General features: G+C 46.5%; 1 protein-coding gene across 2 annotated transcripts in view; it reads right to left on the reverse strand.

Annotated features, from left to right (window-relative positions):
• Positions 1–17725: 17725 nt before the first annotated feature.
• Positions 17726–20000, reverse strand: part of prkar1b (protein kinase, cAMP-dependent, regulatory, type I, beta) — a 133189-nt gene continuing 130914 nt past the window's right edge. For both annotated transcript variants that reach the window (XM_079520117.1, XM_079520118.1), the window contains one exon: positions 17726–17907. In XM_079520117.1, coding sequence (XP_079376243.1) covers positions 17735–17907 — 173 coding nt within the window. In that variant the 3' untranslated portion in view covers positions 17726–17734. The remainder of the gene's footprint in view (positions 17908–20000) is intronic.

Raw genomic sequence — 20000 nt, forward strand, 5'->3', positions numbered from 1 at the left:
CCCCTAAGTCTCTTTCGCACACGCACGCACACACACGCACACGCACACGCACACGCGCACACACACACACACACACACACACACACACACACACACACACACACACACACACACACACACACACACGCAACACGCACACACACGAAGAACAGGGGGAACAGGGGACTTCCAGCCACTGAGAAATAGCAGTGTAATTGCCGGTGCTCTGTTGTCTATCAAGACGTGACCTTTTCAACATGTGTGTGTGTCGTGTCGGGAGCGATGGGAACCGGGCACGGAGGAAGACTGGGGTCTCCCCCGACTCTGTGGTGGTCCGAACACCACCCACCACCACCACTACCCTTCTTTGCCTGTGAACTTGTCCCCCCCCCCCATGCACGCTGAGTGGGCTCTGGAGGCCCGGAGGATGGAAGGGGATATGGAGCACACAAATCACACCCCCTATAGCTCGGTGTTCTTCAGACGTGGACTCTCAGGGTTCCTCGAGAGGGTTCTAAATCTAAATGGACTGATCAGAGCCTGTAACTTTGTATACTGCAGTTATAGGTCCTTGAGAAGCACTGCCCTTTAGCAGCTTAGCTCACAGCAGGGGAACATCAGAAGCAGCTGGCAACGGGATGATGATGATGATGAGGATGATGATGATGATGATGATGATGATGAGGATGATGATGATGATGATGATGATGATGATGATGATGAGGATGATGATGATGATGATGATGATGATGATGATGATGATGAGGATGATGATGATGATGATGATGATGATGATGATGATGATGAGGATGATGATGATGATGATGATGATGATGATGAGGATGATGATGATGATGATGATGATGATGATGATGAGGATGATGATGAGGATGATGATGATGATGATGATGATGAGGATGATGATGATGAGGCTGATGATGATGATGATGATGATGATGATGAGGATGATGATGATGATGATGAGGATGAGGATGATGATGATGAGGATGATGAGGATGATGATGATGATGAGGATGATGATGATGATGATGATGATGATGAGGATGATGATGATGATGATGAGGATGATGAGGATGATGATGATGATGATGATGATGATGATGAGGATGATGATGATGATGATGATGAGGATGATGATGATGATGATGATGATGATGAGGATGATGATGATGATGATGATGATGATGATGATGATGAGGCTGATGATGATGAGGATGATGATGATGATGATGATGAGGATGATGATGATGATGAGGATGAGGATGATGATAGAGAGGAAGGAGCCGACCCGTGTCTCGTGGAGTGTAAAAACATTGTACCTCTCCTCTATAATTCACAACCAGTGGCCCACTAGCAATCACAGGTGGTACTGTAGGCTACATAGGGGAAAAGGTTGTACCTTTGTTAAAAGTTATGTCAACAAAATGTGTTTAATTTATTTTATATTTCATAAGGCCGTTAAATTTAAGAAAACGTCTGAAGGAACAGGTGTAGTGCGGACACTGCGGAGCGACCGGGGCTGCATGTGGACCTGCTGAGAAGTATAAATCCGGCTAATTATTGTTAAATATGAAAAATAATACAAATGACTCTGATATGCCTTCTTACATATACCAACTCTTGTTGCGTGGAGGTGGAGTGTGGGGGGGGGGGGGGCTGTCTTCAGCGAAGACGTTCAATGCCGAGAGAAAACCGAAAGGACACTAGCACAGAGCCCTGAGGGACTCTCCGGTCAACCAAGTACGGGTTGAAGAAGTGGTAAAAAGAAGAAAAAATAAAAGTTGAGAAGCACTGCTCTAATTAGTTCCTTTGTGTACAGAGAGGGAAGGAAGCAGGGCAGTGCAGCGGCTCGGACGCGCTTCTCTGGCTCGGCCTTCCACACACGCGCACACGCACACACACACACACACACACACACACACACACACACACACACACACACACACACACACACACACAGGAAGTCAGATGAGGACAGTTTATATACTGTAATAAGAAGACACGTTAAAGCCTGACACAGTCCGTCGTACACCAAAAATAGCCGCTCTAGAGCTTGTATAAAGCTCACACAACGAGTCACATCGGCGCCGTGTTCATTTAGTTGACTAAGACTAAAAGACTATACAATGTTTTTAGTCGATGAGACTAGACTATAGTTGAGAGTAGATGCATGGCATGGAGACCCATTGGTGTGGTTTGGGCCGTTGACTTTGAACCAGTTGAATCACTTGGGTGGACGACGTGCAACAGGACACATCACACCGCTGGGACGAACGCTAAAACCCTCTCGTCCCGTCTCGACCCTTTGGTGTCGTTTGGACTTAAGAGAATTTGCTGTCAAAATTAACACTATACGACTAAAGATTTAGTCTTAATGATTTAGTCTTATAAGTCCAAACCACACCAAAGGGTCGAGACGGGACGAGACTTTTAGCGTTCGTCCCAGCGTTGTGATATGTCCTGTTGCACGTCGACCCACGTCGACCCAAGTGATTCAACTGGTTAAATTCAATGGCTTGGTTGCAAGGAGTTATATATAGTTATATATAGTGTGGTGTGGTTTGGTGTGGTTTGGGTTTAAGATTAAAAGACTAACATTTCGATATTTAGTCGATAAGACTATAGACTAACACTTTCAGATGACTAAAATAGGACTAAAACTAAATGGTGTGTTATTCAAAAGACTAGGACTAAATGAGAATTTGCTGTAAAAATGAACACTGCACCCTGTTGTTTGTAGACGTGCTATTTTTGATATGCAAGTGCGCCGTATGAAGTGTACAAATAAAGCATTATTACAGTATACTGTATGTAGGCCTATAGGCTGCTGGACGTGCTTTTCACGTTTCAGAACATTAGGGACACCATGCATGGCTAACAATTAACATGGTTCATTGAAAGAAAAGAAAAAACTTGAAAAAAAAAAAGATAGACAATTTTTTTTCGATCTATACAAGCTCAAAACACGTCGCATGCGCTTTGACCTCATAGATCGGCTATTTTTGGCAAAGCCATTCGGTGCAGACGGAGGAAAACGGTCCAAGTACAGTTGTTGTAACTCAAGTCCAGTTCTCGACGACTCGACCATAGGGTAAACATGGACAACAGAGAGTGGAAAGAAATGACTTGTGCATGTGGAGTTAGAACTAATCCAAACACAGTGTGGACCTGATGCTGAGCGCCAGAAAGGGAATGCCGCGGTTGGAGGGGTGGTGGTGGTGGGGTGCATGCGGGGTATGCGGGACCAGGGGCTTCCCATGCAGTAATCTGTAAGGAAAAATAATAATGACAAAAAAACATATTGTGAAGCTAAAACGGAGCACTCCGACGATGACAGAGACTCCTTTACCTCCCGCGACGTGACAGACAGGCTGGCTCAGGCCTCATGGAGGACACAGAGCTGTCCTCAGAAACGTATTAGGAGCACATAAGCCTATAATTACTCCAATTGGCATGTCAGATGGAGCTTTCACTTCATTCTGTGCCCTTCATAACCCCCCCAGCCCCCCAGCGCCCTGGTCAGTCAGAGGAGGCCACTCTATACTGATGGTGTGTGTGTGTGTGTGTGTGTGTGTGTGTGTGTGTGTGTGTGTGTGTGTGTGTGTGTGTGTGTGTGTGTGTGTGTGTGTGCTGTGTGTGTGTGTGTGTGTGTGTGTGTGTGTGTGTGTGTGTGTGTGTGTGTGTGTGTGTGTGTGTGTGTGTGTGTGTTGGGGAGGGGGATGCAGAAGATGGAGGCTAGTGGTGGTGGTGGTGGTAGGGTGGGGGTGGGGGGGGGGGGGTTTCGGGGGTGCAGGTATCAGAGGGGATTAAGGAGAGATTTCTCTGCTTGACCGGAGCGACGCTATAGCTAGCGCTGACAGAGAGGGGGCAGAGGAATGGAGAGGAGAGGGCTAAAGAAAGAGAGAGAGGGTTGGGGGGGTGGGGAGGGGGGCAGGAGTGGGTGTGAGGAGATAAACAAAAGGCAGGACAGAAAGAGAGAAAGTTAAAAAGAGGGAGAAAAAAAAGAAAAGAAAAAGAAAACACCCCCCTGGATTAAAAGGGTGATTACACCCAGTTATACAAAACACTCTGGCAACACCTGGTCACTATAGACCCTTCACCCTGCTCCTTTCCCCCCAGGGCCCCGTGCTGCTGGGAGGTATGTATGCTGTGTGTGTGTGTGTGTGTGTGTGTGTGTGTGTGTGTGTGTGTGTGTGTGTGTGTGTGTGTGTGTGTGTGTGTGTGTGTGTGTGTGTGTGTGTGTGTGTGTGTGTGTGTGTGTGTGTTGCACAGAGCTGCAGGTTGCTCCTTGCCGAGTGAAAGCACGTACGTACGGATGCTCGCCACCTCCAAGAGAGAGAGGCAGCCCTGAGCACAGTTTACAGGCCAGGTTGTTGTGATGCTGTTTCGCACGAATCGTGGTAACGATTAGTTGCACCTCCCAGCCAGCTCCTCTGGAAGCTGAAGCACGGCCGCCTTTAAAAAATAATTAGCACAGGTTTTGCCTCTTTTATTGTTGTTGTGATATCGGCGCCATAAAAACCATGCAGGTCCAAAGGTGGGGGAGCTACAGTATGTACACCACATACTGAGAGAGAGAGAGAGAGAGAGAGAGAGAGAGAGAGAGAGAGAGAGAGAGAGAGAGAGAGAGAGAGAGAGAGAGAGAGACAGACAGACAGAGAGAGAGAGAGAGAGAGAGAGAGAGAGAGAGAGAGAGAGACAGAGACAGAGAGAGATAGAGAGAGAGAGAGAGAGAGAGAGAGAGAGAGTAAGAGAGAGAGAGAGAGATAGAGAGAGAGAGGTCTCTGCCATGCCTTCTTAGGGCCGGGCCGGAAAACTTTGGTATTGGTAATCATAGCCAATTAATTGGAATCGTAAAAAATGTATGACTTACATGTGACAGTCTAAAATTGATTTGGCAGAATGATTTGGGGGTTGACATTGAAAATGAGCATTGGAGAAGAATTATAGCAAATGTAGGAAGTGGAATTAGAGAAGCAAGAGGGAAATTTATTCAGTATAAGATTATTCATAGATATTATTTGACACCGACTAGATTACTTAAAATGGGAATCGCGGATAATAACACATGTTGGAAATGCAAAGAAGAAATTGGCACACTTTCTGGTGTAGGGTACTGGAATTCCTTGAGAAATGGGTGGGATTGACATTGCCCAGGGATCCGTGGCTCTGTCTATTAGGGGACAGAACTGCTGTCCCTGGCATATCTAAAAATTATTTCACTATTATAAAGGTTGGACCGCTGCCAGAATACTGTTGCGTCATTGGAAGGTCCCCAGAACACCTGGGCTTAAAGAATGGAATGAAGAAATGATCAAAATAACATCATATGAATATATGTTGGGCAGGGTAGATGCAGAAAGCAAAATGAAAGAGTCAAGGGATGAGTTCTGGATGTATATGAACCTTAAATGAACATTCATTTTCTTGCTGTTATTTTTCTTCTTTTTTATTTTAATTTTAACTGTTATGTTTCTTGGACTGGCTATTTGTAAGGTATGTTGTAATGTTTGTAATGCTGCTTTGTACTGAACCTAGGTTTTGTACGATTTTGAAAAACAACCACCCCAGAGATAATGCGCCTAGTGATTTATGTACGTTTTGGACAAGAGTATACTGAGCATAATGTGTGTTTTGAAAATGCCTGCATGGGGGAGTTGCATCACGATAGAAGGGATCCAGGGGAAAAGTGTTTGTGAAAAAGTGATTGTGTTGAAGGTTCTTCAACACAATCACTAGTGTGCGTGCAAAGTTTCACAGCATTGGTCCGACGGTGCCGGAGATTAGCTGCTCACAGAAAAACGGACACACTGATGGACGGACGGACAGAAACACGGACACACTGTTGGACGGACGGACGGACAGACAGAAACACGGACACACTGATGGACGGACGGACGGACAGCGGCGTGCGCGCGTGTGTGCGCTCGCACGTGCATGTGTGTGTGTTCAGGGGGTTCACACACATTCAGGGGATTAGTTGCACAAAACATTTAAGACCGCTGTTGCAGAATAGTGTGGTCTACACCCTCCAGAGTGCAGAGTCCTGCAGACAGCCTGTGATGATAATGCGTGGCATCTTCTGGCCCTCACACATCAGAGCCATAACAAACGGCCCCAGCAGCAGCAGCCCTGCACGGGCCTCCAGCCCTGCACGGGCCTCTAGCTGAAGTGTCAAAATCCCGACGGTACGGGAGATCACAACAAACTGATTAACCAACAGGAAGTGGCTCCATTATGGGCTTAGAGGCAGGAGAGAGTGCTCTCTGGTTACGGCGTCTCACTCAAATCCACACATTCCTCCAGGGTTTAAAGGGGGGCGAAGATGGGATGCTCCTCTCTGGTCCTAACTCTCCCCAAACCCAGCCTGGGGGTGGAGGGGGTACCGCTGGGGTGTTAAAAGGTGTCCCCGGGGAGGGGAGGAGAGGACGGCTGGCGTTTGGCTGAGAATCCTGCAGGAGCCAGTTGACAGCCACTGTCTCGTGACATTGGACACCTGCGCTGAGTGGATTCTAAGGCTGTGGAGTGGATTAGACCAGTGGTTTGTAAACGTTTAGTGCCCAAGGCACGCCAAATGGAGTGTCAAAACCTCAAGGCTGTATATTCATAATCCATACGTAGCCTCGATATGCATGTGTTATCATTTCATCATTCCTCATTTCTGAGGAAAAAAATGCAGAAAGAGCTGATTTAAAAGCTCACGAGTCACGACACCTTGGAACGCTATAGGCCCAAAAGAGATATCTCGTTCTGTATTAGGAAGTTATTGTACTGATATAGAATATTTAAATTCCCCAGGCACACCTGGACTTGTCTCATGGCCCAGCAGGGCCTCTATACACCGTGTGGGAACCACTGGATTAGAGTGCTCTGGGATGCATGAGACAGCTCCGTGAAATACAGGCTTCACATCTAACCCTCAGTGACACATGACATGATCATTCCCGGGGGGATGTGCTAGGCCTCGTAGCCTGACATGACATGATCATTCCCGGGGGGATGTGCTAGGCCTCGTAGCCTCTCAATCTATGCAGGAGGATTCTTCATGACATGATCATTCCCGGGGGGATGTGCTAGGCCTCGTAGCCTCTCAATCTATGCAGGAGGATTCTTGACAACTTGACAGTCCACCCTTCAGCTCAGGAACAAAATTGATTTAGGCACAGACAAATGCTTTCGGCTTTTTTCTTTCTTCCCGAACAGGAATCCTATACTGTAGCAAGTCTGCAGGACGCGGCCATCGCTCCGAAATGCCTGAAAGCCACAGATCTATAAACATTAGCGCCGAGATCATTTCCTAAACAATCCTACAGGGACCGAGGCTCGTTCCATCCCCCTGTCTTCCCTAATATGATTAGAACAAGAGTTTTGACTTTTATGATCTGCGGCCCGAAAGGCCCAAAACGACTCCTCTGAGAGTAGGAGGCGCGGAATAAGGGAAACAATTGAGACGACTGCAGGAACGCCTCCCCTGGGATCAGAGTTGGGGGAGTCGAAGAGAAGAGATGGATTGTGTTGTCCCGGGCCCAACGTGGGCAGGAGACTTGCAGAGTCATGTGCATCACGCAATGGGGAGAAAATATCCCACTCACATGGAGAAAAATGCTACTGACCCATCCACCCCCATAAGCAAAACGTCTGAAGTCCATTTAGTTTCCTTTTGTTTTTCCAGCCATCATAATGGAGACGAGCTGTGCGAGGGTCCCGTCGGACGGGAATAGCTGTGGAAGCGAGAGGTCTCGTCATATGCATGGGGGGACCAGGCCTGGTCACAGTGTTGGTACAAATGTGTACATGTGAATTATTTACTCGTCGTCCAACAGGAAATGAGGAACGATAACAAGCTTGGGAAAGAAAAGGAAGAAAAACAAACAGATGCTATCTCCCCCTCCTTTCTTTCTTTCTTTCTTTCGTTATTTCTTTCGTTATTTCTTTCCCACTTCATTTCTTTCCTTTGTTCTTTTCCCTTACATCTGAGGTGGTCAGTCGGCCACGTCAAACTGGGGACAAACAAGCGAGGGCATGTGACTTAAATAGGCGACAAAATTTATTTAAAATCAATTTGAGGAATCATGTAATGTGTGAAGAAGCCTTTCAACTTGGTCATTCACACCGACCACTGCTTTACAACGGGAGACTTTTGCACAGTATTGTTCCCCAAGTCACGTAACACACAGTCATTGGTCACTGCATTCATAGGGAGCCCCCCCGTGTCCCCCCGCTGTCCCCAAACTAAAAGGTCTGGTGTTGAAGTGAGCCGGACCTTGTGATGTTCTCCTGACCCCTCATCCCTACAACCTCCTCCACAATCCCATCAGGCTCTGCTGCTCGCTCACCTGTGACCCCGACTAGGTGGTGAACTCTGACCCCTGGGGGGTGGGCTATGGATTATTAGAGCAGTGGTTCTCAATCTTTTTCATTTCAAGGACCCTCAGTTTGTTAGGCCACAGACCCCCATAATCCTGAGAGTGTATAGAAAAGGATCCATTTTGATCCATTTCAGAGTTACGGACCTGTAATGGTCAATTTGGTTGCTGTTACTATAGGAAACGTTTTGCTGGAGACCAACTGGAAGCCCCTCAGACCCCACCCCAGAGTCAGGAACCAGGAAAGGGCTGAGATGCCCCCGGCCGCCCCACGCCCAACCCCCCTGGGGTGGCAACTCCATCTCTCTGGAGCTAGAGTCTATAGCTCCACACACCAGACCCGCGTGTATCAAAGGCTCGGGTGATTAAAACAGCCAAGTGTGGGGTAATTTCTCACCAGGGTGCGTGGGGGTCTTCGGTGGTGGTCAACAAAGATCTCCGTCGTCGGGTATGCGGTGGTCAGTCTGTTGACAGGCGTTTTAATTAGCCTGCTATGGGAACTGCATGCAGGAGGAGGGAGAGAGAATGGGGGGGTGAGGGTCGCACGCCCGGGGGGGGGGGGGCGGGGGTGGTACGCTCACCGTGCCAGATCTAAATATGTAGCACCAAATAAAACATCTTCTCACGAGACCACAGCTGGTTCTGTGTCTGGTTATTGGTTGCAACAAATAGCGAACATAATAATGCACAAATCATGCGCGTGCGCACACACACACACACACACACACACACACACACACACACACACACACACACACACACACACACACACACACACACACACACACACACACACACACACACACACACACACACACACACACACACACACACACACACAGAGAGAGAGAGTCTCCCAGAGCACTCTTATCTTGTAAATTCTTGGCAACGGTGATATAAAACGTGGAATTTGGAAGGATGCACATATAAAGCAGTCATCCTCCAAATTGGAGGGGCAAGACATTCCCATACGGCAATAAATTCTTTAAAAATCGGGAGTCGCTGCATGGCTAAATGAGTTGTTTTCACACCACCCAGCGGGCCACATCAGACCACAAGGCAGCGTTTAGGCCTCCCATCATCTGGCATACTGTAACCCATGCTGGATAATCACAGGATTCAGTCTGATCCCTTCCTCCCTTCCTCCCTTCTCTCTCTCTCTCTCTCCCTTCTCTCTCTCTCTCTCTCTCTCTCTGCCAGCCACCTTCCTTCCCCACCACATTATCTCATACGTTCCTCTTCAGCCTGTCCCTCTCCAGGTCTTAGTTCTTCATCATCATCATCATCATCATCACTATAGGACATAATACTGTCTCAGAACTCTCAGGCTAACAGCCCTGTCTGTCACTCCCCACATGCCTGCTGCAGGCCTGCAGGTACCACAGTGTTGGCATGGAGGAATAGAAGAGGGAGGACAATGGGAGAGAGAGAGAGAGAGAGAGAGAGAGAGAGAGAGAGAGAGAGAGAGAGAGAGAGAGAAAGAGAGAGAGAGAGAGAAAGAGAGAGGGAGGGAGGGAGGGAGGAGGGGAGAGGTGGACTCATGTCATGAGCAAGTGGACAAATGAGATACTGAAAGTTAACGAGCATAAATGCAGGAAGTAAAGGGATATTATGTGGAAATACAAACCCCATAACACACGCGACAGAGAGGAGCAAAGTTAAACTAAATGAAACGTGGGCCAAGGTACAGTAAGACAGAACACCTGATGGGGAGAGAGAGAGAGAGTATTATGCTGGGCAAGAGGGAGGGTGGCACACAGTCAGGGTGGGGCGAGGGTGCAGGTGGTGGTGGCATTCCTGCTGGAATGTCTCTCTCTCTCTCTCTCTCTCTCTCTCTCTCTCTCTCTCTCTCTCTCTCCCCCTCAACCTGTATGGTAAGAGTATGTTAATAGAATATTAACATATACATATAACATATAACATGGAACTATTTTTTGGGCGTAGTGATATGGACACAAAAAACATAGTTCTGTGTGATAGAGGGGTAAAAAAAGAACGGAAGTTGCACTAATATTTTAGAAATAGGTCAACAATACAAATGACGTTAGTTTTATGGATTAATTTACTTTTACTGCGTGGCCCCCAGTGCCCCCCACAAAATAACCGGAACTACTTCATATTTCACCAAAACCAGAGCAGAACTCCCACCACAGGACTCGGGCAATCAATTAATACAGTTGCAACCACTATATTAATGGCAAGTATTTCATACAACGTAAGTTAAAAAAATCTGAACTATCCCTTTAAGGGGGTAAAGTTGCCTCAAATAACCATCAAAAAATGGTTCTTTGACAAAAAAGGATGAGGAACATGAAGAACGATTCACTAAATAAAATGGTTCTCTAATCATTTAAATGGTGGTTCTTTGGGGATCCATATAGCCTTTAAAAAACATTTAAGAATCATTATACAGCATTTCTGTGTGTTTGCAGGCCAGCACCGCGACTCACTGACCCGAATTAACAGGTGGTGAGGGAGTGTGTGAAATTGTGCACGGACAAGGAAGCGCGTGCACGTGGTGGTGCGCTGTTGTTCTGCAGAGATGGCAGAGCGCCATGGGTGTCAAGTCTTCATCTTAGCTCTCCGGGTCCAGGTGGCAGTGCCAACTCCAGCCCTCATGAAGCCCACACAGGATGTGTTGCCGTTCCCAGTCGCACGCACACACACACACGCGCACACGCACACGCACACGCACGCACGCACGCACGCACGCACGCACGCACGCACGCACGCACGCACGCACGCACGCACGCACGCACGCACACACACACACACACACACGCACACACACAGATCAGGTTGAGAGCTTTAATTGTGCTAGAATAAACGGATAGGTGTGCCATGGTGCACGTGGAATCTGGGTTGTTAGCATCAGGGGGGATGCTTCTCCTTTGGGAATCTACAGTTTCACTTATCTTTTCATTGGAATACGCCGTGGTTGGACCAAGCCAACACCTCGGCACTCTCTTCCACTCCACAAGTTCAAAAGTCAAGAGAAAAAGTGAAAGCCAAAGCAAGGAAATAATGTGACACGTGGTCTAGAACTGAGGAAATAAATGGGTCCATTTGGACACTAGAGTCACATATAGCCATGTACTGTAAGGGTCCATTTAGAACCCTGGACCCGACTTTGAGAACCACTGGTCTAGAAAAAAGCTAAAAGGGAATTATTTCATGGTTTGTGGCATGAGATTAGTAGAGCCAAATATGGAAGTGCCCACAGGATTTGTCTGTGAGGAAAATTCCTCAAGCCAACTTAAAAATGCAATTTACTTTTATGTGAAGCACCTTACAAATGTTTATATACGGGGGAACCAAAACTTTAACCTTCAGGGTGTCAGGCCAACATGATCGTGTTCCACATGGCGTGTGTTTAAATTCATGTGCATGTGTATTATATTGTCAGAATGAAGACAGGGTTTGTCGTGGGGTCGGGTGGACGACTAAACAAAATGGCGCAGAGTTAAGGGCACATTCCTCAGTTGATTTAACAGCTTCTAAGATGAGGGGGAATGGGTCAAAGCTGGAGGCTTTAAGATGAGGGGGAATGGGTCAAAGCTGGAGGCTTTAAGATGAGGGGGAATGGGTCAAAGCTGGAGGCTTTAGGATGAGGGGGAATGGGTCAAAGCTGGAGGCATTAAGATGAGGGGGAGTGTGTCAAAGCTGGAGGCTTTAAGATGAGGGGGAATGGGTCAAAGCTGGAGGCTTTAAGATGAGGGGGAATGTGTCAAAGCTGGAGGCTTTAAGACGAGGGGGAATGGGTCAAAGCTGGAGGCTTTAAGAGGAGGGGGAATGGGTCAAAGCTGGAGGCTTTAAGACGAGGGGGAATGGGTCAAAGCTGGAGGCTTTAAGATGAGGGGGAATGGGTCAAAGCTGGAGGCTTTAAGATGAGGGGGAGTGTGTCAAAGCTGGAGGCTTTAAGAGGAGGGGGAATGGGTCAAAGCTGGAGGCTTTAAGATGAGGGGGAATGGGTCAAAGCTGGAGGCTTTAAGATGAGGGGGAATGGGTCAAAGCTGGAGGCTTTAAGATGAGGGTGAATGGGTCAAAGCTGGAGGCTTTAAGATGAGGGGGAATGGGTCAAAGCTGGAGGCTTTAAGATGAGGGGGAGTGTGTCAAAGCTGGAGGCTTTAAGATGAGGGGGAATGGGTCAAAGCTGGAGGCTTTAAGATGAGGGGGAATGTGTCAAAGCTGGAGGCTTTAAGATGAGGGGGAATGGGTCAAAGCTGGAGGCTTTAAGATGAGGGGGAGTGTGTCAAAGCTGGAGGTTTTAAGATGAGGGGGAATGGGTCAAAGCTGGAGGCTTTAAGATGAGGGGGAATGGGTCAAAGCTGGAGGCTTTAAGATGAGGGGGAATGGGTCAAAGCTGGAGGCTTTAAGATGAGGGGGAGTGGGTCAAAGCTGGAGGCTTTAAGATGAGGGGGAATGGGTCAAAGCTGGAGGCCTTAAGATGAGGGGGAATGTGTCAATGCTGGAGGCTTTAAGATGAGGGGGAATGGGTCAAAGCTGGAGGCATTAAGATGAGGGGGAGTGTGTCAAAGCTGGAGGCTTTAAGATGAGGGGGAATGGGTCAAAGCTGGAGGCTTTAAGATGAGGGGGAATGGGTCAAAGCTGGAGGCTTTAAGATGAGGGGGAATGGGTCAAAGCTGGAGGCTTTAAGATGAGGGGGAGTGGGTCAAAGCTGGAGGCTTTAAGATGAGGGGGAATGGGTCAAAGCTGGAGGCTTTAAGATGAGGGAGAATGTGTCAAAGCTGGAGGCTTTAAGATGAGGGGGAATGGGTCAAAGCTGGAGGCTTTAAGATGAGGGGGAGTGTGTCAAAGCTGGAGGCTTTAAGATGAGGGGGAATGGGTCAAAGCTGGAGGCTTTAAGATGAGGGGGAATGGTAGCCTGGCTAATAAGCCAGACTCAAATCACACTGTCGTGTGGTATTTGAGTCTGGAGATGCTGTGTATGGATCTTGTTTTCTACATTTTCTCTTTGACGCAATTGGTCAGAGCTACTGTCAGTCAAAGGTCTCAAGCATTGAACGTCACTGTATCAAAGCCCGCCTGTAGGAAATGAGCGTACAATTGAGCCTCTCCAGACCGTAATCCGCCGGCAGGCAAATTTATTTTTTGCCAACGGCTGATTCGGTCTGGCTTATTAGCCAGGCTAGGGGAATGGGTCAAAGCTGGAGGCTTTAGTGCAGCTGCTTCTCAAACTGTGGCCCAAATGAATGGGTCCGCAGATGTGCAGCATTGTTTTCTCACTCAACAGTAAACAAACCAACATACAGTACAAGTGTATACACAGAGTCTGCACATTTCTAAAATGACAACTTAAGGACTTTTAAGGAATTTTACTACCTCTAAAATGAGACAAATATTGACAGTATCCATCCATCTTCAACCACTTATCAGTAGTCGGGTCGCGGGGGCAACAGCTCCACCAGAGTGTTCCAGACTTCCCTCTCCAGAGCAACATTAGTGACTTCCTCCTGGGGGATCCCGAGACGTTCCAAGGCCAGTGAGTCGATGTGTTTCCTCCAGCACCTTGGCCTGCCCTGGGGTCTCCTCCCAGTGAGACGTGCATCAAGAAAACTCATTTCGGCCGCTTGTATTCGCGACAGTACTGTGTCAATTTTTTTTTTATAAACAAACTATACCATAAACAATGGTCAAACATTGGCCAAATTGTCAAGTATCTGAGAAAGACAAAAACAGTGAAAATAGCTGGTCTACAAACTCACAACACTTTGTGAGCTTGTAGATTTTCACAATATTCAGTTCCATAATGCTTACAAAATGTAAGGCCTCAACTCCTACAATTCCAAGTGCTTAATGTCAAGGTGGGGGGTCCCCACTTCAATTAAGCAATATTACACGAGAGGGTGTGCTTTACCGTCTGCACGGGATTGCACGCCTGCGTTCCTTAGGCAGCATAGAAGTAACACCTGGCTGTGAAGGAAGTAGGGAAGCGAAGCGGCCCGGAAGGAAGTGTGCAACTGTGCATATAGCCCATATTGGCCCGTGTTTGGGGAAGGGAAGCTGAGGGGGATATTAGTCACTGCAAGTACTCCTACGGGCTGGAGCGCCACTAGCCTGGGCAGCATTCCATTTCGGGTTTATGATCCGGTCGGGAGCGGATGGTAACTTTCGTCATGTTTTAGTCAATGATTTGTAGTCATCTGGCAGCAAACCACAAGACGGAATCAGTACTATGAATGGTGGAATTCTTATCCTGCCTTGTGGCTTCCTGCCTGATGACTACAAAACAAGACTACAACATGACATAAATTACCATCCGCTCCAGACCGATTCACACAGTGATTTTTTGGACGAAGGCTTTACGCAGGCATAGAGTTATAAAGGATAGAGGGAGGACCAGAGCGACAGCCCGCTATTCATTTCAGTGGTGTTTTGAAGCACCCGGAAGAACAGTCTACTTCCGCATTTGACAACCAAATTTTAGTTGGCAAATGCGGAAGTGCAAACGAGCGCTCAATGTTAAACCCGCAGCTGCACGGGGTTTCCTCGTTATAAATCCACGGGTCCGCCTGCAGTTCACGCTCTAACCAGTAGGGCCGAGCGCTTCAACATTGGAGAGCCTCCCTGGGGGCTTGCTTTACGGTGTAGAAGAGCCTCCTGCCAGTGAGGAGCCCTCACTGCCAGTGGGGGCTCTTCACTGGCAGGTGAGCGAGTAGGATACAGCAATGACAAAACACATGCAGCAATGTGTGTGTGTGTGGGGGAGGGATCACTTGGCATAACGACTAAATTGGGGACAAAAGGGAAGGGGAAAAAGGTGGCTGCAAGGTGTCAGGAGTGGACAAAGATCAGGACTGCAAGAAGGAGGGAGGTGGGTGCACGAAGACAGACGTGGAGATGGAACATGGGATGAATGGAGAAACTTGAGGGAGAAAAGGCGTCTTGAATGAGGGAAGAATAGGGTCTGTGCTCGAGAGAAAGAGGTGGCAGCAATGTTGAGGGAGGGGGGGGGGCTATAGCAGGGAAAATAAAGACCCAATCAGGGTAGGAAGAGAGAATGTCAGAAGGAGATGGGTTAAGAGGAGAAGGAATGTGAGACAGTGTGACCCCAACATTCACAATAACGATCCAAAACACGTGGCTTTTCAGAAGCTGGTCTTTTATTTGCTCAAGATGAATTTGAAAAGTTTAAACAGGAAAAGAGAGAGAAAGAGAGAGAGAGAGAGAGAGAGAGAGAGAGATAGAGTGCAGATGCTTTTCTACATGTTAGATTTATATATATATAACATCATTGCGTCAATTGTGCAACTTGGAAAATAGATGACATCTCAAGACGAAAAGAAAGCAACGCAAGTAGTTCTTTGACATTTCTCTGATTTACACTTTACATTTAGAACGTTAAATTGTGTCTTTAAAAACATCTGAAACAAACCGCTGTATTCACCCAACATTCAGCAACTGAAGAGAGGTGCAAAACATCTCAGATAGCGAACAAACATGGACAAAAAATCGGTTTAAAAAAACACCCAGTAAGACATTTTGTATGGGTAGAAGATTCATATAGTCCTGAGACAGTGTGTGTGTGTGTGTGTGTGTGTGTGTGTGTGTGTGTGTGTGTGTGTGTGTGTGTGTGTGTGTATTTATATGTGGGCGTAGGTTTGTGTTTTTGTGATCACATCTGTTCTTGTTTGTGTTTCATACAGTGTGTGTGTGTGTGTGTGTGTGTGTGTGTGTGTGTGTGTGTGTGTGTGTGTGTGTGTGTGTGTGTGTGTGTGTGTGTGTTTGCGTGCATGCGTGCATGCGTGCGCGCGCGTGTGTGCGTGTCTGTTTCCAGTGAACTGCTAAAACTACTGCGCCTTTGGTGCAGAACAATTCACAGACTGGACTGAAGCGTTTCAGTAAAATATGGGGACAGAGGGAACCTCTTTCAAAATAAAAAGCCACACAGCGCTTTGTAAGTGGCACACACATCGCCCAGGCGTGGCCAGAGTCTAAAGCACCCCCCCCCCCCACCCCCCCCCCCCCCCCACCCCATTGACATTTAACCACCTAAACCCCAGCATCCGTATTGTGGAGAAAGCTTTCGCTGAGAATAGCGACAAGAAGCTGCTTTACCCTACAATAACAGAAGACTGAAAATACACCGTCTAGCACAGAGCCCTGCGGGACTCCGCTCGGCGATGTGGGGGTTGACGTGGTTAACCTGTACCTGAAGTAAAATCACATTTCAAAAAAGCATCCAAATCCAATGAAACAGCCAAGAATACAGTATATATTTTCATATCGCTACTTCTAGGTTTTAAGTCAACAAAGTTCTGTGCGCTCAGGTAGTGGGTCTGATTTGACATATGGCACCACACACACCCTTTGAGCCAGAACTCCAAAACAAACGAACAAACAAAGGCAAACTGCAGCCAGCGAGCAACTCGTACCATACTTTGTCCCGCTGTACGTAAACATCACCTGACCTCCCAACCCGTCCTCTTCATAGATACATAGAAGTGCAACTGTAGGCCTTCTTCATTCTCAAAGCATGCATCATATACAGATGATACATTATATATATATATATATATATATATATATATATATATATATATATATATATATAAATTAAGAGACCACTCCAAATGTTTCTTAAAAACTTCCAGAATACAACAATACAGCTTGATGGCAGAAACAATGCCAGTATTGAAAGAAATCTGCATTATTCCAAAGTTAAAACATTAGTATTGTGCATTATTCGATGTCTATAAACACTTGCTCTAAATCAGGGGTCACCAAAACGTCTCGCACCGAGGAGTGGATCGAGGACCACAATCACGTAGCTGGATGTTTTGCTTAGTTTCTTTTTTATATATATATATATATATATTCTTATGACTATACTTAAATTGTAACTGCAAATCATTGTAGCTTATAAGGACCCTTGGCAACCCCTGCTCTAAATGACAATATTTTGGGAATTTGAGAAGAAATACAAAGTAGTTTATAGAATACAAAACAAAATGTTCTCAAACTCATCAAACCTCATATATCGGGTAACAGGATCATTTTATCGTGGTCTCTTAAGTTTTCGTATAATAATAATAATAATAATAATTATGACTCATTGAATCCCACCCATTTCCTGATTTCCATGGAGTTTTTCTTTTTAAATATATATAAAGCTACGTGACAGCACAGGTCAAGTCAAAGTGCACAAGATTCAATATAGAAGGAAACGCGCAAAAACAAAATGAACCAAAAGGCGGGAAGCAAGCGCCCTGGACGTACTGTAACCCCATGACCCCCTTCCAACCCCGCACCCCCCCCCCCCCCCCCCCCCCACAAACACACACACAAAAAACTGTTGATGTTGTTATCAGCCACCCCTGCTGGTGGGAACCCCAGGACCGGGTTGGTCACACGGTGAGGGAGATGAAGCTGTTGTATCTCTGGATGTTCCTCTTGAGGATCTCCGAGCAGGGCCCCAGGACGCGCTCGAAGCGGGGCCGGTCCAGCTTCACACACTTCAGGGGCCCTCGGGCCACGACCGTGGCGGCCCTCGGACGGTTCAACAGCAGGGCGATTTCACCTGGAGGTCATAAAGGGGTTAAATCGATAACACTGGGGAAGCCCACCGCCAAAAACCAAGCGTCGCTTTATGGTGCTCCGAGGTTTGTGCGCGACTGTACTCGCCGACCTGCCCACAGCGGGACGTCTGGTCAATGTGTTTCAATGAGAACGTTTTTCCGCAGATAAACTTTCTCCCCCGCTAAAAAAAATATATCTTCACGAGCGCGTGTGGAGCGTCCGTGCGTGGCTAGTGAGAACGGCTGCATTAATAAACAAATCAGCGTCTGTGTGTTTAGGCTTGCGCGCCCCATGGTGGGTTTGAAGCGCCAGATGAGCACTCTTTTTTTTCTCTCTCTGTATTGGGCTATGTCAGAGTGTAATAATCTCTGCTTGCATTTTATAAACATTATTGCCGATTTAGGACTTGGAAATTGTACTGTAAATATTGGATAAACTGCTATCCGAGCTACAGTGTTTGTACTATAGAGACAGAGATAAATATCAAAATAAGTTTGATCTAATACCTCTGTATCAATATAGTAACGACATTGTGGGGGTGACTATTGTCTTTGTCTATTTTCAACTGTATTACTAATTATATAACATATACTCGTTTATTATACCTTTGTGAAATACTTTTTATTTTTTACTTTTTTACTTTACAGATAGATAGATGGTCTTATAGGTGCAAGGCTCAATGCTACAGATAGATAGATGGTCTTATAGGTGCAAGGCTCAATGCTACAGATAGATAGATGGTCTTATAGGTGCAAGGCTCAATGCTACAGATAGATAGATGGTCTTATAGGTGCAAGGCTCAATGCTACAGATAGATAGATGCTCTTATAGTGTAGGTGCAAGGCTCAATGCTACAGATAGATAGATGCTCGTATAGGTGCAAGGCCCAATGCTACAGATAGATAGATCGTCTTATAGGTGCAAGGCCCAATGCTACAGACAGATAGATAGATGGTCTTATAGGTGCAAGGCCCAATGCTACAGATAGATAGATGGTCTTATAGGTGCAAGGCCCAATGCTACAGATAGATAGATGGTCTTATAGGTGCAAGGCCCAATGCTACAGATAGGAATGAAGAAATAGCCGGCACAAAAGAAATGTCCTCTTCACATGGTTCATTAAACCATGTGAAGAGGACATTTCCTATTTAGACGGGTAAAGGCAAATAATAGAACAGCTAGACCAGTCAGTTAAGTTCAGAAAATTACATCATTTTCCAGTAATGCAACGTTTAAAAGCAGGAAAAAACAACACGTTGCAATATTGCAATATCCCAAATCCCGGATATCTGGTTTCATATCAAGACCTCAGTATAAACACTTGAGCATTGCTACTGTAGAGTAGATGGTAAGACTTGTGGGAGAGCCCCCCCCTCCGAGAGTATAAATGGAACCGTAAGGGTCTATCTAGTTACATTGTCATGCTCCAGAGTTAAATGAACACTCTGGGTTTTACTGTGTAATTAGATCTAATTTAGACATGTTACGTTTGAGCTCAGGGTTCCTATTCTTGGGCCTTGTTGTAATTTATTTTTGCCTCTGCGAGTACGGTGTACAGAGGAGCCATAATTGCTCAATAATAGAGGTGATGAAAGCTGGGTTTTGTCTTGACTAACGGCTCTGTGTGTGGAGCCAAGATGGAGACTAACGGCTCTGTGTGTGGAGCCAAGATGGAAAGGGGGGTGGTCCACCATCAGGGTTCCCGTTAGGCTTTTTTTTTCTTTTTTGGCCTGTGAACGTGACCGACAAGATTATATTAAATGTGTTAAATTGACCAGCCATAATATAATACATGTCACGCGTGTGCGCCACTCAACTTATTGCTACACCTCGTTACTGTAACGCAGCGCATCCTATTTCAGCACGTTGTGATTATCACGGTGCTGTTCCTGCATTTATCCACGGTGTCATCATTTATCTACTGCATCCTGCAGGCGTGTTGCTCGCCAAAACCAACAACGCAGTCATAGACTGTACATATCTACAAGCTATACAGTATGTGTTACTTTATTTTATATATCCGAACAATGCAAAAAATGATGTCATTTTTTAAAAAACGGTCAAGGTGGCCCGGGAACATATATCTTTAATAGT

This window comes from Electrona antarctica (assembly GCF_951216825.1).
Source record: "Electrona antarctica genome assembly, chromosome: 14".
NCBI classification, from domain to species: domain Eukaryota; kingdom Metazoa; phylum Chordata; class Actinopteri; order Myctophiformes; family Myctophidae; genus Electrona; species Electrona antarctica.